At 43.1% G+C, this 19,232-nt stretch overlaps 1 protein-coding gene across 1 annotated transcript; it reads right to left on the bottom strand.

Moving 5' to 3' along the window:
- Nucleotides 1–16,767: 16,767 nt before the first annotated feature.
- On the bottom strand, nucleotides 16,768–19,046 carry LOC123424626 (L-type lectin-domain containing receptor kinase SIT2-like). Its single transcript, XM_045108264.1, has one exon. It carries the CDS (start codon nucleotides 18,953–18,955, stop codon nucleotides 16,886–16,888), a length of 2,070 nt encoding a protein of 689 aa, XP_044964199.1. The 5' UTR covers nucleotides 18,956–19,046; the 3' UTR covers nucleotides 16,768–16,885.
- Nucleotides 19,047–19,232: the final 186 nt, after the last annotated feature.

Genomic DNA, 19,232 nt, shown 5'->3' on the forward strand with positions numbered 1-19,232 from the left:
TGAAACAATTTTGATTAGTTGAAGGGAACACAATCTCATTGGAATAGTGTTCCACAATCTGAAAAATCTGATTGGTTCAATATGTTCCATTCAAATCATAGTTGTAGTGATACAATTTTATGCGGTGTTCTTTGATCCAAGGTTATGAAAATTGCATATAGCTAGTGGTCTCTCTAGGTTCCATTGGATAGCAATATGATATGTCATAGTCATGAAAATTGCATATAGCTAGTGATCTCTCTAGGTTCCATTGGATAGCTATAGTGATCTCTCTAGGTTCCATTGCATATGTTCTATTTGAATCCTAAAGATAATTTTCTCTTTAGTTGTAGTGAAACATGTTTCCTTATTGCAGCAGTATGTAACATTTGTTCCATTTTAATTTGTTTCTGTTGCAGGAGTGACAAGCATTGTCCAGAACTCATGGACTTCCTTCGCAGCGGCATCACTTTTGCTACCGTTGACATAAGGAACGACAAGCTTAAGATGAGGTACAGCTTCGGTATTGAGATACCAACTGGTTGCCTCGTTGATCTCCAAACGATATTCAGGCTTCGACATGACAGGACTTCGATGGCTCATATGGCAGTTGCCTTGATCGACGAGGAATATGGTGATATGAAGACCAGTTTCCCAAAGTCTCAGCACAAACTTTGGGAGAAGGCCCCACTTGATCCTATCAACATTGAGTATGCAGCAAAAGATGCATACGTTTCATACGAGTTGTACCGCAAGATTCGAGTCGTCAACTATGGCCAACGTCACCTCGAGGAAGGTGGACATTCTGATTCAAACGATTCAGACGAGTAGTGTTCTGAACGTCGAACACTTGTATATATATCTATGGTAGCTATTATTATGTACTGTTTGGACTAGTATCATGTACTGCTTGGACCAATTTATATATGTCTAGTTTCTGTTTGTGCCATTATAGTTTCCAAATTTGAATGGTTTAGCCCTTTCTAACTTCATTTGCTACTTTTGAATGGTTTAGCCCTTTCTAACTTCATGGTATCATGCATTTTGACCACATATATATACAAAAGGTCTTCAGTTCAAATAAGTTCAAAAAATGAAATCCCTTTTGTAACAGATCTGTTTTTGATTAAAACAGTCATTTAAAAATGAAAGACCATTAGTCCCACGTGACGTGCAACGGAACCACGTGGCGTGCAGTGGAACCACGTGGCGTGCCACGGAACCACTTTTGTTGTGGGGGTCGCTTTTCCTTCTTCTCCTTGTGCTAGATATTTGTTATGCATTAGGGAAAGAAGGAATAGCGACCATCATCGACGGTCAAAAAAATAAGTAAATGCACGAAGAATACCAAATGAAGTCAGAAATTGTTGAAATTTTGTGATGTGCCTTTGAATGGTGCATTTTGAAAACACAAAAAGTATAGAGTTCGAATAAGTTCAAAAAAATGAAATCCCTTTGTAAGAGTTGAGTTCTCGTTCGAAACCCTGATACTTCGAGAGAGATTGTCCGTTTTGTACACGAAGTGCATCCAGTTTTTGTCGTAGCCCTGTCAACTTTTTCACACATGCTATGTGGGTGAAATGATGATAGCATGCCAACTTTCAACATTTTCAGAGTTCATTCGTAGTGCTTTTCAATTTCAGAGTCAACTAGCTCAAAAAAAATAAGTAAATGCACGAAGAATACCAAATTAAGTCAGAAATTTTTGAAATTTTGTGATGTGCCTTAGAATGGTGCATTTCGAACACACAAAAAGTATGGAGTTCAAATAAGTTCAAAAAAATGAAATCCCTTTGTAAGAGATGAGGTCTCGTTCGAAAACCTAGTACCTCGAGAGAGATTGTCCGTTTTGTACACGAAGTGCATCAAGTTTTTGTCGTAGCCCTCTCAACTTTTTAACACATGCTATGTGGGTGAAATGATGATAGCATGCCAACTTTCAACATTTTCATAGTTCATTTGTACTGCTTTTCAATTTCAGGGTCAATTAGGTCAAAAAAAATAAGTAAATGCACGAAGAATACCAAATGAAGTCCGAAATTGTTGAATTTTGTGATGTGCCTTAGAATGGTGCATTTTGAACACACAAAAAGTATGGAGTTCAAATATGTTCAAAAAATGAAATCCCTTTGTAAGAGATGAGTTCTCGTTCGAAACCCTCATACTTCAAGAGAGATTGTCCGTTTTGTACACGAAGTGCATCCAGTTTTTGTCGTAGCCCTCTCAACTTTTTAACACATGCTATGTGGGTGAAATGATGATAGCATGCCAACTTTCAACATTTTCAGAGTTCATTTGTAGTGCTTTTCAATTTCAGGGTCAACTAGCTCAAAAAAAATAAGTAAATGCACGAAGAATACCAAATGAAGTCAGAAATTGTTGAATTTTGTGATGTGCCTTAGAATGGTGCATTTTGAACACACAAAAAGTATGGAGTTCAAATAAGTTCAAAAAAATGAAATCCCTTTGTAAGAGATGAGTTCTCGTTCGAAACCCTGATACTTCGAGAGAGATTGTCCGTTTGGTACACGAAGTGCATCCAGTTTTTGTCGTAGCCCTCTCAACTTTTTAACACATGCTATGTGGGTGAAATGATGATAGCATGCCAACTTTCAACATTTTCATAGTTCATTTGTAGTGCTTTTCAAGTTCAGGGTCAACTAGGTCAAATGAAAATAAGTAAATGCACGAAGAATACCAAATGAAGTCAGAAATTGTTGAAATTTTGTGATGTGCCTTAGAATGGTGCATTTTGAACACACAAAAAGTATGGAGTTCAAATAAGTTCAAAAAAATGAAATCCCTTTCCAATAGATGAGTTCTCGTTCGAAACCCTGATACTTCGATAGAGATTGTCCGTTTTGTACACGACGTGCATCCAGTTTTTGTCGTAGCCCTCTCAACTTTTTAACACATGCTATTTGGGTGAAATGATGATAGCATGCCAACTTTCAACATTTCCAGAGTTCATTTGTAATGCTTTTCAATTTCAGGGTCAACTAGCTCAAAAAAAATAAGTAAATGCACGAAGAATTCCAAATGAAGTCAGAAATTGTTGAAATTTTGTGATGTGCCTTATATGGTGCATTTTGAACACACAAAAAGTATGGAGTTCAAATAAGTTCAAAAAATGAAATCCCTTTGTAAGAGATGAGTTCTTGTTCGAAACCCTCACACTTCGAGAGAGATTGTCCGTTTTGTACACGAAGTGCATCCAGTTTTGGTCGAAGCCCTCTCAACTTTTTAACACATGCTATGTGGGTGAAATGATTATAGCATGCCAACTTTCAACATTTTCATAGTTCATTTGTAGTGCTTTTTAATTTCAGGGTCAACTAGGTCAAAAAAATAAGTAAATGCACGAAGAATACCAAATGAAGTCAGAAATTGTTGAAATTTTGTGATGTGCCTTAGAATGGTGCATTTTGAACACACAAAAAGTATGGAGTTCAAATAAGTTCAAAAAAATGAAATCCCTTTGTAAGAGATGAGTTCTCGTTCGAAACCATGATACTTCTAGAGAGATTGTCCGTTTTGTACACGAAGTGCATCCAGTTTTTGTCGTAGCCCTCTCAACTTTTTAACACATGCTATGCGGGTGAAATGATGATAGCATGCCAACTTTCAACATTTCGAGAGTTCATTTGTAGTACTTTTCAATTTCAGGGTCAACTAGCTCAATAAAAATAAGTAAATGCACGAAGTATACCAAATAAAGTTCGAAATTGTTGAAATTTTGTGATGTGCCTTAGAATGGTGCATTTTGAACACAAAAAAAGTATGGAGTTCAAATAAGTTCAAAAAAATGAAATCCCTTTGTAAGAGATGAGTTCTCGTTCGAAACCGTGATACTTCGAGAGAGATTGTCCGTTTTGTACACGAAGTGCATCCAGTTTTTGTCGTAGCCCTCTCAACTTTTTAACACATCCTATGCGGGTGAAATGATGATAGCATGCCAACTTTCAACATTTTCATAGTTCATTTGTAGTGCTTTTCAATTTCAGGGTCAACTAGGTCAATAAAAATAAGTAAATGCACGAAGAATACCAAATGAAGTCAGAAATTGTTGAATTTTGTGATGTGCCTTAGAATGGTGCATTTTGAACACACAAAAAGTATGGAGTTCAAATAAGTTCAAAAAAATGAAATCCCTTTGTAAGAGATGAGTTCTCGTTCGAAACCGTGATACTTCGAGAGAGATTGTCCGTTTTGTACACGAAGTGCATCCAGTTTTTGTCGTAGCCCTCTCAACTTTTTAACACATGCCATGTGGGTGAAATGATGATAGCATGCCAACTTTCAACATTTTCATAGTTCATTTGTAGTGCTTTTTAACTTCAGGGTCAACTAGGTCAAAAAAAAAGTAAATGCACGAAGAATACCAAATGAAGTCAGAAATTGTTGAATTTTGTGATCTGCCTTAGAATGGTGCATTTTGAACACACAAAAAGTATGGAGTTCAAATATGTTCAAAAAAATGAAATCCCTTTGTAAGAGATGAGTTCTCGTTTGAAACCCTCATACTTCGAGAGAGATTGTCCGTTTTGTACACGAAGTGCATCCAGTTTTTGTCGTAGCCCTCTCAACTTTTTAACACATGCTATGTGGGTGAAATGATGATAGCATGCCAACTTTCAACATTTTTAGAGTTCATTTGTAGTGCTTTTCAATTTCAGGGTCAACTAGCTAAAAAAAATAAGTAAATGCACGAATAATACCAAATGAAGTCAGAAATTGTTGAAATATTGTGATGTGCCTTAGAATGGTGCATTTTGAACACACAAAAAGTATGGAGTTCAAATAAGTTCAAAAATATGAAATCCCTTTGTAAGAGATGAGTTCTCATTCGAAACCCTCATACTTCGAGAGAGATTGTCCGTTTTGTACACGAAGTGCATCCAGTTTTTGTCGTAGCCCTCTCAACTTTTTAACACATGCTATGTGGGTGAAATGATGATATCATGCCAAGTTTCAACATTTTCATAGTTCATTTGTAGTGCTTTTCAAGTTCAGGGTCAACTAGGTCAAATGAAAATAAGTAAATGCACGAAGAATACCAAATGAAGTCAGAAATTGTTGAAATTTTGTGATGTGCCTTAGAATGGTGCATTTTGAACACACAAAAAGTATGGAGTTCAAATAAGTTCAAAAAAATGAAATCCCTTTGTAAGAGATGAGTTCTCGTTCGAAACCCTTATACTTCGATAGAGATTGTCCGTTTTGCACACGACGTGCATCCAGTTTTTGTCGTAGCCCTCTCAACTTTTAAACACATGCTATGTGGGTGAAATGATGATAGCATGCCAACTTTCAACATTTCCAGAATTCATTTGTAATGCTTTTCAATTTCAGGGTCAACTAGCTCAAAAAAATAAGTAAATGCACGAAGAATGCCAAATGAAGTCAGAAATTGTTGAAATTTTGTGATGTGCCTTAGAATGGTGCATTTTGAACACACAAAAAGTATGGAGTTCAAATAAGTTCAAAAAAATGAAATCCCTTTGTAAGAGATGAGTTCTCGTTCGAAACCCTAGTACTTTGAGAGAGATTGTCCGTTTTGTACACGAAGTGCATCAAGTTTTTGTCGTAACCCTCTCAACTTTTTAACACATGCTATGTGGGTGAAATGATGATAGCATGCCAACTTTCAACATTTTCATAGTTCATTTGTACTGCTTTTCAATTTCAGGGTCAACTAGGTCAAAAAAAATAAGTAAATGTACGAAGAATACCAAATGAAGTCAGAAATTGTTGAATTTTGTGATGTGCCTTAGAATGTTGCATTTTGAACACACAAAAAGTATGGAGTTCAAATATGTTCAAAAAATGAAATCCCTTTGTAAGAGATGAGTTCTCGTTCGAAACCCTCATACTTCAAGAGAGATTGTCCGTTTTGTACACGAAGTGCATCCAGTTTTTGTCGTAGCCCTCTCAACTTTTTAACACATGCTATGTGGGTGAAATGATGATAGCATGCCAACTTTCAACATTTTCAGAGTTCATTTGTAGTGCTTTTCAATTTCAGGGTCAACTAGCTCAAAAAAAATAAGTAAATGCACGAAGAATACCAAATGAAGTCAGAAATTGTTGAATTTTGTGATGTGCCTTAGAATGGTGCATTTTGAACACACAAAAAGTATGGAGTTCAAATAAGTTCAAAAAAATGAAATCCCTTTGTAAGAGATGAGTTCTCGTTCGAAACCCTGATACTTCGAGAGAGATTGTCCGTTTTGTACACGAAGTGCATCCAGTTTTTGTCGTAGCCCCCTCAACTTTTTAACACATGCTATGTGGGTGAAATGATGATAGCATGCCAACTTTCAACATTTTCATAGTTCATTTGTAGTCCTTTTCAATTTCAGGGTCAACTAGGTCAAATGAAAATAGTTTTGCATTATTTATTCAATTTCAAACACTTTTCATTATCATAGTTTTGTCAAATTCTCAAATATGCAAAAAGAATTTGTAATAAACATAGTTTTTAATTGAAAATAACAAAATAGATAATAGTTTGGATAGTCAAAATAATTACTTTTGAAAATAGAAAATATTTTTGCATTATTTATTCAATTTCAAACACTTTTCATTATCATAGTTTTGTCAAATTCTCAAATATGCAAAAAGAATTTTTAATAAACATAGTTTTTGATTGAAAATAACAAAATACATAATAGTTTGGATAGTCAAAATAATTAATTATGAAAATATAAAATAGTTTTGCATTATTTATTCAATTTCAAACACTTTTCATTATCATAGTTTTGTCAAATTCTCAAATATGCAAAAAGAATTTTTAATAAACATAGTTTTAAATTGAAAATAACAAAATAGATAATAGTTTGGATAGTCAAAATTATTAATTATGAAAATAGAAAAAAAATTGAAACTATATTCGAAATCATAGAGAAAATTCAATCTAAATTCACTTTGAATTTAGATTGAATTTTCTCTATAATTTCGAATATAGTTTCAATTTTCAGTGAGTTTAGGCCCGTAAGCCTGCTTTAGAGAGGAGCTCGATGGAGAAGCTGCAACGGGGCTTATAAACAAGTGTTAGTCCCCCTCGTTGGGCAAGGTGGGACTAAACTTATCGTGCAGCCGAGGAGGGGCTTTAGTCCCGGGTGGAGCCACGCCCCTGGACTAAAGACCCCCTTTAGTCCCGGTTGGAGCCACGCCCCGGGACTAAAGACCCCTTTTCGGCAGGCGAGGAGGCGGGAAACGAGGGGCTTTAGTCCCGGGCCGTGGCTCCACCCGGGACTAAAGGGGGTCTTTAGTCCCGGTTCAAGCCATGCACCGGGACTAGAGATCCACCTATATAAGCGGGACTTCGAAAAATTCCAACCCAAATCGTCCATTTCTCTTCTTCTTCCTCTCGTTCTCCTGCCTGGCGCGGCACAGCGAAGAACTCGACGACGCCGTCAGGCTGCCTGTCGTCCTGCTCGCCGCCGCCTGCCGTCCTCCTCGCCGTCGCCATCGTCCTCCTCGCCGCCGCCGTCCTCCTCGCCGCGCGCCGTCGACACCTTCGGCCGGTAAGCCCCCCGCCCCCTCCTCCCCAACACTCTGGCCAGTAGAAGAAAAGAAGAAAAAGGAGAAGAAAAGAAGAAAAAGGAGAAGAAAAGGAGAAGAAAAGAAGAGGAGGAGAGGAGAAGAAGAGGAAAAATAGAAGAAGAGGAGAAGTAGAAGAAGAGAATAAGAAGAGGAGGAGAAGAAAAGAAGAAAAAGGGAAGGAGAAGAAAAGAAGAAAAAGGAGAAGAGAAGAAGAAAAAGGAGAAGAAAAGAAGAAAAAGGAGAAGAAAAGAAGAAAAAGGGAAGAAAGGAAGAAAAAGGAGAAGAAAGGAAGAAAAGGGAGAAGAAAGGAAGAAAAAGGAGAAGAAAAGAAGAAAAAGAAAAAGATTTTTTTTGTCATTTAATTCCTATTGTTATTAGGTTTGTGCTAGATTATTAGGGTTAGTAATATTTAGAATTAGGTTAGGGTTACAAGAAGAAGAAATATGAACAAAAATAAGAAAATAAGATTAGGAAAAATGAAAATAAGAAGAGGATGAGAAGAAAAGAAGAAAAAGGAGAATAAGAAGAGGAGGATAGGAGAAGAAGAGGAAAAATAGAAGAAGAGGAGAAGTAGAAGAAGAGAAAAAATTAGAAGAGGAGGAGAGGAGAAGTAGAAGAAGAGAAGAGGAGAAGTACTACAAGAAGAGGAGAAGTAGAAGTAGAAGAAGAAGTAGAAGAAGAGGAGAAATAGAAGAAGAGGAAAAATTAGTTTAGGGTTACAAGTAAATCTGAGAATGGTTTTAGAAAAACTGGGTTAAATGGTTTAGTTTTTATACTCGGCTTTGTCTGGTTTAGGTTATATTGGGCTTACGGATTTTAAGTTTGGTTTGGTTTTGGTTTATACAGAGAGCAGTTTGGGTACGGGTGGTTATGGGCCTAAACCATTTGGTCCATTTTGGGCTAGAAATTATGGTTACAACCTGGTTATTGCCCTAGTTCCTCACCTACCAAGCACAAACCAACGAAAAGGGCGTCTCCTGGCTCGGCCGCCGGCACGCCAGCCGCCGCACGCAGGCTTTCTCTTCGCCGTCCATCGCACGCCCATATGACCTCCTGCCAGCCGCCGCATGCACGCCTCCTCTCCACCAGCCGACACACTCACGCCTCCTCCCCGCCAGCCGCCCCGACCAGGAGCGGCTCATCACCCAGTCGCAGTACGGCGGCGGCCGCCGGTTCGACTACGTGGAGGGTTTCCTGGTGGCCGCCGAGGGCCTCATGAACAACTGCAGGTCCTCCTTCTAGCGGCAGACCCCGGTGAAGCTCAGCTCGCTCAGGTCCGTGCGTTGCATCTCACTTGTGAATGACGGAAGCAAGCAAGCAGTAAATCCTGATGGATCGAATCGAATCATGTGAAGTTGCTTCTGATTGTAAGTAATTAAATTATGGATGGATCTTGAATCTAACCAGGATTACCTGCACAAATTTACAGTCAATGGACTGGAAGCAGTAGTAATAGCACGAGTGATGGCATGCATAGTGAGTCTACAGTTGCATCTTGTCCTATTTACGTTATGACTGAATTTTGCTGAATTTTAGTACTTGGTTGAGTGTATGTCAACCATTGATCGAATAGTTCTTAACCCATTTTTGTAAACATTTCCAACCCATGGTTGGAGGCTTGGTTTAGTTCAGTTTGGGTAAGAAAAATAGCTGGTTTGGTTTTGGTTGGGTTTCAAGTTAGCTCAGGTGGGTTTGGTTTAGGTTTAGGTTTGAAGCTAGCTCTTGTGGGTTTGGTTGAGGTATGGTTCAGGTGCCCAACCATTCTCACATTTAGTTACAAGAAGAAGAAATATATTTATTTATCATTTAATTTTGCTATTGTATAGTGTATATGCTTAAGTGTTAATAGTGTTTCTTAGATTATTGCTTAATTTTGCTATTGTATATGCTTAAGTGTTAATAGTTTAATTTTGCTATTGTATATGCTTAAGTGTTAATAGTTTATTTTTAGCAAGAAAATTAATAGAACTAGTTTATTTTTTTAGTTCATTGTACGATGCCTATCCCGCATCCTCGTCGTCGACTCGGCGGAGGACACCTGCTTGATTAGAGGGGCCCTGTCCGGGACTGGGCTCCGCCCGGCTGGTATTGGGAGGTGCTACCTTCCGGGGGGCGTAGGTTGGTGAGGAGCCAGCCCGTCGTTGACCCGATCCTTGTTTGGTGGCGGTCGCGTGGGCCAGTGAGGGTGCCGAGGCTTCCGGACACCGCAGAGGTGGTACATCCCCGTGTCAGCGAGGAGGATGAGCACGTCCGTCGCTACATGGTTGCGTTGGAGGGCAGGTTCGAGCATACCTGGCAGGTTCTTCGGGGATCTCACTGGAGCTATGATGATGTGATGGTTCCTTCTCTTTGGGTGTCCACGGCCCGCGCCGATACCCGTCGGGCGCTACGGTTCTAGATGTATCAGTGATGCTATATGTATGATAGTATTCGAGGAGTATTAGTGATAATATTCGACGATGTACGGACAAAAGAGATGATGTATTAGCTTATAATTGAATGCATGCTAATTTGAATACTACTTTATTTTACGATTTGGTTTTGCTTATTGAATGCTCAAATTCGAAAAGTACTCCTACTTTGAATACTATGCAGAAATCTAGGAGTCCCGGGTGGAGCCATGACCCGGGACCAATGTTGTTTTGGAACGGAGTTCCTGATAGAATAATTCTTTTTTGGTACAAAGGTTAACAGAATCCGGTTTTTGCAGAACTATGGATCCACATATCAGGAACCTCGAAGAGGAAGAACTTCTCGAAGATATAATCAAAGACGACCCCGACGTTGAACCAGCTGAATCTCCGTCATCATATCTAAACCACGACGTTGGAATGGAGGTCGAGCGACACGAAGATGAAGCCGATGGGGCAGGAGATAGGTCCAATGACGGAGAAGGTGATAGCTCCACTGATGGAGAAGCCGGTGAAGAAATAATAAAGTCCGGTGAGGTATACATATGAAGTTCGACAATCACTTGTAATATGTGAAAAATATTGGAGATAGCTCTATATTGTATACATATACATTCATTTGACGATTGTTTCTCCCTCTTAGGCCTCCACATCGAGCAAAACTACGAAACGAGGCCCGACTAGAAAGTTGGATGCACGGATGCATTACACCTTTGAGGTGATATTTCCTACGGGCGAACCCAAGCTTCCTAAGAGTGTTGCTGACACATTCAAGAAGCAATGCGGAGTTCTCGTTAGGGATCACGTCCCGACCAGCGTTCGGGAGTGGAACAAGCGCAAAGGGGCAGCCGATAGTGACTATGTCGCCGAAAGGTACAAAGATAATCTTTGGAATGATCTCATGTCACATTTCAACCTGCCAGAATGTGAGAATGAAGACGTCGCAGACAAACTGAGGGCCAAAGTCAAGCAGTGGACTCTAAAGAAGATGGCCGAACTGCTCCGTAGCTGGAAGAAGAAACTATGGAAAAACTATCTGAAGACAAAGAAAGTGCCAGTATTCGAGGGGTATCTAGCCAAGCAGGCGAATCACTGGAAGGCATTTCAAGAGTACAAGGAGTCAGAAGATGCCCAGGCATTATCAGAAAAGAACAAGATAAATGCCGACAAGAAGAAATATCACCACAAGCTGAGGCCAGGGGGCTATGAGACTGCCATCCCAAAGTGGGATAAGAAAGAGCAAGATCTGCTAGGTAAAGGCATCGTACCTGAAACACTCCGTGATGAGTGGGAAATGAGAGCAAGAAATTCGTTCCTTGCGCATCGTGGGTCGTACGACGGAAAAACAGGGGACCTCATCTGCAATGACGGTCTTAGGATACCCAGGGAGAATTGGAAAAGGATAGTGAAAGAAATTAAGGAGGGAAAAAGAAAGTTCACTGCAGATAGAGATAAAGATTTGCTCACACTGGTCCTCGGCAATGACAAACATGGAGGACGAACGCGAGGCTTCGGTCCTTCTTACCCGTGGTGGCTTGGGTTTGCCAGAGACCAAGACACTTACAGAAGCCGAGAGAGAGCAAAGAAGCGGCAGCAGGATGAGGAGAATGACAAGTTCAACCAGTTGCTTGCCAAGATTAACGAGCAACAGAAGCAGATTGATGAGCTTAGAGGAGTAGCGCGCCAGGAAGATCCGGCACTTGATATTACCGGCGCCCCATCTAAGCGTAAAAGCAGCGTGGCTAAATCTGAGGCCCCGCCCGACGATGCATGAAGAATGATAGAGGGCGGTCCCGGCTACCCTGTGGATGGAATCAAGGAGTCAACATCATGTGAAGTCCATCAGAAATTCAAGAACATATCCATGAAGGTGGCCGTCGGACAAGCTTTACCTTCTAGCCCTGATGCACGCTGGCATGGCCGTGAGATTCCAGCTGGCTTTGCTAAAGTCGGGGTGGATGAAATCATGACGGGGTTTCATGATATGGAGCTCGACATAGCTGGACCTGAAGATGAGAGGACACTCGGAGAAGTACTGGGTGGAGTCATCCTATGGGACAAGAACTACATCAAGCTTCCAGGCTCGGCCCCAAGGACAACACCGCCTCCGAGTCGTCGCAGGTCACCTACACCTCCATTACCTCCAAGCCCTCCACATGACGTCGGCCAGCACAACACGAGTCCATCTCGATCACCGCCGCCGGACTTGGGTCGTCCGTCTCCGCCGCCGCCCGCACAGGATACTAAGCGGAAGCGTGCCACCAAGAACGCTCCACCAACGATTCCTAAGCGACGGAGCCCCCCAAAGCGCAAACGGTCGCCCCTCCCAAAGGTACCTCATGCTAATCTTCCTATCAGACCTTATGATCGTACCCCCGAGGAAAACTTCAGGATAGCAAAGGAACAACATGATGCGCAGATGAAAAAGAAGGAACCCGAGCCCCGCCCGGAATACACCGAGAAGCAAATAGCATGGGCAAAAGACTTCATAACCCTTACATCACAGTATGACTTACACTATAAGCCTGATGACTATACACACACATTGCAGAAGGAAGTGAAAAAGAGCAGCTCACGTGCAAGTGCAAGTGGGAGCAAATCAAGTTCAACTACAAGCAAGAAAAAATCAGACGTTCCTCAGCTTGGACAACAGGCCAAACAGTCGAGCCCACCCCTCAAGGTGTTAACCGAGAATGTTCCCCCTCCGGTGCAGGGGCAAGCTTTTGAAAGAGCAAAGGAGTTGGCGGCTGAATGCGGTATCTCGGTTGAAGATTTGCTGGCTTCCCAAGACGACAGGATACCCAAGGCTGTGGTAGCCCCTAAGCCATAGTTTGTCATGGAAGAGCCTTTGGTCAGCAAAGATGATCTACCAACAAATATGCGTTACTTGCATCAATGGTACTTAAGTGAATCAAATAATGGGAGAACGATGATCGTGCTGAGTGTCCCACGGGAGTATTACGGCCGCTCCGAAGAAATCCATATCGACTTTGATGAACTCTTCCAGATGTACAATGGCAACGCCCTCGACAAATCGCTTATGAGTTGCTATTGTGTGTAAGTTTTTCAATTCGTTGTCTACATATAACTTGTTTAGTTATTTCAATTCATTGTCTATATATAACTTGTACTCTATTATGCAGAATAAAGATTCTGGATTGTAAAAGTAAGACCATCCTAAATATTGGGTTTATTGACCCAGATAAAATACATATAGCGACGCTAACTGATAAACCCAAGGAGACGGAGGAAAACCTTCTAAGGTTTCTAATAGATCAAAATTTCTGTGACCACATACTGTTTCCATACAACTTCAGGTAAGGGTCTTTACTCTGTTGTGTCCATTCACTTATAAGTGTAATTGATAAGCTTCCATTGGATTCTGTTGGACATTCAAATTGATAAGGGAAGAGTTGATGCCTTCGACCCATTATCGAGACCCTTGGAACAGTTCGAAAGCCTGCAGGACATGCTCCAAGGATAATTTTAATCATTCTTGCGCTCTATCGGTCTCTTTCGATGATTTTCTGATATATCAATTAATGAAAAACTTAGCAAATCATTATCCTTGTCGGGCAGGGTTTGGAAGCGGTTCAAGTGCGTGACTCCCGGTAACTTTTCTGAGAAGCTGACCTTTAAAGCGGCTCAGGTAAGTAGTAGTATGATATACTTCTATTAATTTTCAATATATTTATGATGCTAGATTATTATTTTGATTATATATATTCTATTCTCGTAAAGTGCGACCTGCAGCCACGAGGAACGCATCTATGCGGATACTATGTTTGCGAGACCATTCGCACGTTTACCTCTGATGTCAAGGATCACAGATTCGACGTAAGCAATGAACATTCCCACCTCTATTTTTACCCGTCATTCTTTGTTATCATGATTGATATTTATATTCATCTCCTCTTCTTATATAGCACACGGCCATGAGGACGAAGGTCCTACCAGAGCAACGCGCGATTGCTGTTGCAGAGGAGCTTGCGGGATTTCTGAGGACGGAAGCTATAGATGACAAAGGACGATTTAGTGTAGCTAAGGGCCATTACTGATGTTCGTCCATGTAATCGAATAGACGGGCTCTAGTCCCGATAATTCAGATCTCCATATAATTGTATATATATGCTCGCTTGTAAGATAAGTTAATCTTATATATATATATATATATATATATATATATATATATATATATATATATATATGCATAATTATTTCTATTTAAATTATATGAAAACTAATTCCCGAACACCAAACGAGGCATCACGTTAATCTTCCGGACACCTAAACCCTAAAACCCAAAAACCCAAAAATAATTTCTTTCAAAAAAAACCCAAAAACCAGCAAAATTTGAAAATCTTTAGTCCCGGTCCGTGTAACGAACCGGGACTAAAGGGCCTGCCCCTGGGGCGCTACGAGGCGCCCATGTGAAGCACCTTTAGTCCCGGATTATAACAGGGCCGGGACTAAAGGTTAAGCCTTTAGTCCCGGTTGGTGAACCGGGGCTATAGACCTCGTCCCCACTAGTGATAGATACCCGGTTCTATCACATCCGGGAGTGCACTGAGGAGGGGTTGATCGAGGTTCAACATGTGAACACGAAAGATCAGCTTGCCGATATTCTCACCAAGTCCCTCGGTCGACAGAACTTCATCGAGATGAGGAAGAAAGTCGAAGTGCAAGAAGTGAAGTCAAGAGACAAGATTAAGGAGGTGAATGTAGAAGTTAATCATGTTGCTCTTGTACACGTAGGATTAGGAAAGAAAGCCAAACCGAGTCTAGTAGTATCAGGATACCTAGTCCTAATCTATTTTCATAGTCCCTTTGTGAACGTGTATAAAAGGCACCCTAGAAATGTTGCTTGTAACATCAGAGAAGCAATATGAAATAATACAAGGCTCAATACGAGGCTTTGGCCATCGATCAGTTTTTCCGTTCCGTCGTGAGGTTTCATCGCTGTCGCCAAAGTAAATCGATCCAATCGCTGGACGTCGGCCGGTTGAAGCTAGCCAGCCAAGGGATAGATACGCGTGTACTGTTAACCGTCCAACAGCTTGCCTGCTTGGTTGCTAGCTTGCACGTAACATCCTCCCAGATGATTTGATCTAAGGGATCAAAAGCCATCATGGACAGGGTCTTTTCTTAGTGTTTCTTGGTGACCTTTTTTTTCTTCAGGCTCCTTATCGAGTAAAACAGCTCTCCATTAGTATCTCCATTGGTGATATCAGCAGCGTGAACATCCTCTCCTGCATGCATTCAGCTGGCTACTTGCCTGAATCTTTTCAGTCTTCTGATAGCTTGCAATGGGTTGTTCTTAGCTGCACGGGTTGGCCTGCATTGCGACGTAAAATTGCTGACAGAATAAGTACGTATGTACGTATATGTGCATCGGAATGTCTGATGACAAAACTGGATATGTGCAGGCATAGCTAGGCACGTACCAAAGCTGGAATTAGCAACGGCGGCGGCTTCGTGGGTGAAGGAAGCAAGGCTGTTCACTCTGACGACGGCGCAGACGTTCGTCCCCGATCGAGCGGCAGTTCCGCCTCAAGCCGCCGCGCGCGCAGCGTGAGGCCGCGTGCCAGTGTGGACAAAGACGTGGCCTGGTCGTGCACGCCGTGGAACGCCTCCGCGGCGAGCCTGAAATTAGTCAAGAAGAGCTAATGTAGTTTCAGACAGTAGCACGCGCGTACAGAAAACCAAGGACAGGAGCAACACACCGGGCGAGGTCTCCGAGCTGACGGAGCCGTCCATGGCGGCGCGGCCTCGGGCAGGTCGTTACCTTCGGTGGCGACCTTGTGCACAAGCTGAGCCTGCTCCATGAATTTGCCGCACCCGCAGGTGCTCGATCGATGCTCAAATGACACACAACCGCGCGTCCACGCATCAGATGTGCCCACTGACTCAACCGGACAGAGCTTGATCGGCAAAATTCACTGTTTTAACCTTTTATCACAAGTTAAGCCGGATCTAACCCCGGTTGAGAAAAAAATCGGATATCACCCTTTTGCTACCGCCAGAGCCCTTGGTGATAGGGTATAAAAACCTACCGACGAGGTCCCTGGTGGTAGGAAAATGACCTACCGTCGGAGAGGCTGTCGGTAACGCATGTGATCCTGCCGTCAAGGGGTCCGGCGATAGGCACACGCGCGCACTATGTCCGCAACTTACAGTTTTTTTTACGATAAACGTGCAATCCTACAGCCAGAGGCCTCGGCGATAGGTTGTTATACCCTACCGCCAAGGGCTCTGGCGAAAGCAAAATGGTCAGATCCAAAAAAAAATTGCAGCCGGGTCAGATCCAACTTAACTTTCGGTAAAAGGTCAAAGGATTGGTGAAGAACGGTTATAGTTTTCGTGATTGACTTTTGTCCTTTTATTGAAGGAGTTCTTCTATCGAGCCATAGTTACCATTCTCAACGGACTATTGGTAGCCCGTTGAGAACGAATATAGTTTTCCTGAGCACGCAATTTGTTGTTACCGATTCATTTGGTGGACACAGTTACATGTCATGAAGCTGATCAATGATTTGTGAGAGTAGTTTTATAGTCCAACATTCAAAGTTATGCATGAAATATTTTTTAAGAGTAATGCTACACATACATAAGTTTACATGGATTTTATAAAGATGTGGATTTTGATTGGAGATTAAGGGGAATGAGGGCCCCATCCCCTTTGAAAATCAGGGGGGAGTGGTTAGTTAGAAAGAAAGAATCCTAGTCAGCGTGTAACCTTATGTAACTCTTTGTATGTCTAGCATTTTTTATTTCTTAATCGCTTATACATACATTGATTAGCCAACATTTAAATAATGAAAATCGGCAAGTTCAGACACGCCGGACGGAGCAGTCCAACAACAGAGCATAGCTTCTTAATACAACCCCTTACTTCCTTTATCAAATCAACATAGAGGGGGAGGGAGGGACTCAATTGCATATATGCTTCACCTTCCCTCTCGCAAAATTGTCACTGACTCACCCGACAAAGTGGCGACACTCATCGCGGGCTGAGAACATGCCATGTCGTGCGAATCAAACCTCTCATTTTGCATTTGTGCCATCATGATGTAGCTTATGTAGGCCGGTGATAAATCAGGAGGCAATTGATCAAGGTCGAGGTACTGCATTACCTTTCGCATGATAGGCCGTGCGTTGGGCGACGGGTACGTGCATAGCAAACCCAATTTGAGCACAATGGTTACCTCCTCTGTGTTGAATTCCCCTCCGAGTCGTGGATCCACCGTGTCGAGCATTGAGCCATTGTGGTGGTGCTCAAGCACCCACTCGACCAGCAACACCCGATTGCTTTGATCATCAATGAAGATTGGCTTGCGTCCACATGTGACCTCTAGGAGAAACACACCAAATGCGTAAACATCGGAGAAGGGTGTTGGCCTCCCAGCGCGCGAGAGTTCTGGCGCAAGATATCCCATGGTACCAGCCACATGGGTGGTTTCAGCAGCGTTTTCGTGGTCATAGATTCTTGCAAGACCAAAATCGCCCAACCTTCCATTCATCTTACTATCCAGGAGCACATTGCTTGCCTTTATATCTCTGTGGATGACGACCTGCTCCCAGTCCTCATGTAGATACAACAAACTTGATGCCACACCTTTGATGATTGAATACCTCTGAGACCAACATAGGACTTGGTCATTTCTACCATGTAGGTATTTGTCAAGGCTACCATTTTTCATGTACTCATAAACCAGGAGAAGTTCATCTTTCCGCCTGCAGTAGCCCAACAATTGCACGAGGTTACGGTGACGTAGACGACCAACGCTCACCACCTCGGCGATGAACTCCTTTACCCCTTGCCTTGAATCGTGTGACATCCTCTTCACGGCAACCTCCATCTCCGGCTCTCGAAGCACACCCTTGTAGACGGTTCCGAAGCCTCCCCGCCCAAGCAAGTTCTTGTCACTGAAACCCTTGGTCGCATGAAACAAGTCCTTGTATGAAAATCGGTTGGAGCCAAACGGGACCTCCCAGTCCTCACGCACCTCAGAGTACTTGAGACGCTTCTGTCTTACGCATATGTAGATTCCGATGCCTATAGCCAAAGCCAGCATTACTGCTAAGACCAGCAGAGTAATCCCGCTGGGTAATATCGCTAACCTGGTGCTGTAGGGGTACCGCACGGGGCTGGCCGGTGGAAGGGCCGGCAGAATCGAGATGTTGAGTGCAGGGGCAGGCTCGTCCAGAGCGAAGCTCCAGCCGAGGACGAAGTGTTTTGCAGTGACAATACTTCCACTTGCGGACGAGAACCCAACGTACGCCGTGCTCTGCACCACATCGGAGAGGTCGATGATGGTCTGCAGCAGGGGCTTCTTGGGCCTGGCCACCCCCAGTGGAGCTATGGTCACGGTGATCTCCTTGGCCGTGGCGTCGTAGTCAACCCACACCTGTATGGACTTCCGGTTTATCAGGCTTAGATTCTGAAACAAACCGGTGCCATCATCGTTGTACCCGGAGGGGGTGGCATGGAGCGACCACAGGCTATCGACGTCGACACCAACGTGGTTGTTGTTGATGTCTAGGAACTCGGCGTCCTTTGACGTGTCTAGCTCCACGGCGAAGATGCGGGTGCTCTGGTTGCCATTACTGGTTTGGTTGAGGAGGCCCAAGTACCGGCCTGACTGCGCACCGGAAAGCGTCTCCTTGGATGCGGAGACGAAGAAGGCCATGCCGTCGCTGCTCAGGTCGTCGTACTGACCGAAGATGGCGAACGCGAAGATGGTCGAGAAGGACCGCATGGCGCCGGTGGCGTTGCGGAACGGCAGCAGGAACGGGTGGAAGGCATGGCCTGTCACTCCAAGGCTTCCGTTGGTCAGCATGAGGAGACCGTTCGGCATGACCTGGGCCGCACCGTCGAGCGTCAAGTCCACGCCGATGAAGCCGTTGTAGACGAACCGCCGGCCATCATCGCCGCGGCCGGTGGCCGCGAGGCAGCGGCCCGCAGCGACGAGGAGCAGGAGCAGGGCGACCAAGTGGTAAGGCCCGAGAAGAAGCATGGCTCTCGTATCACCAGCGGCGAAGAAGGACCGCTAGCTCGCCGGTCTCTTTGTCCTTGGCTATTGGCTATGGTGCTTGGAATTTGTGAACGGTAGGTAGGGCGATGAAGCGAGCTTTCCCCCTTTACCGGTGCTTCCGAGTTGGAGCGAGCAAAATTCTTTGAACCATGTCGCGAGTTGGACGTGTACCGACTGAAATAGAAATGCATGGACGGGATATAGAATTTGAGCTCTCTTCCATGCTGCCCGAAAATGACTGCAGTGTCTACACACCACA

Source organism: Hordeum vulgare, chromosome 2H (genome assembly GCF_904849725.1).
Source record: "Hordeum vulgare subsp. vulgare chromosome 2H, MorexV3_pseudomolecules_assembly, whole genome shotgun sequence".
Taxonomy (NCBI): Eukaryota; Viridiplantae; Streptophyta; class Magnoliopsida; order Poales; family Poaceae; genus Hordeum; species Hordeum vulgare.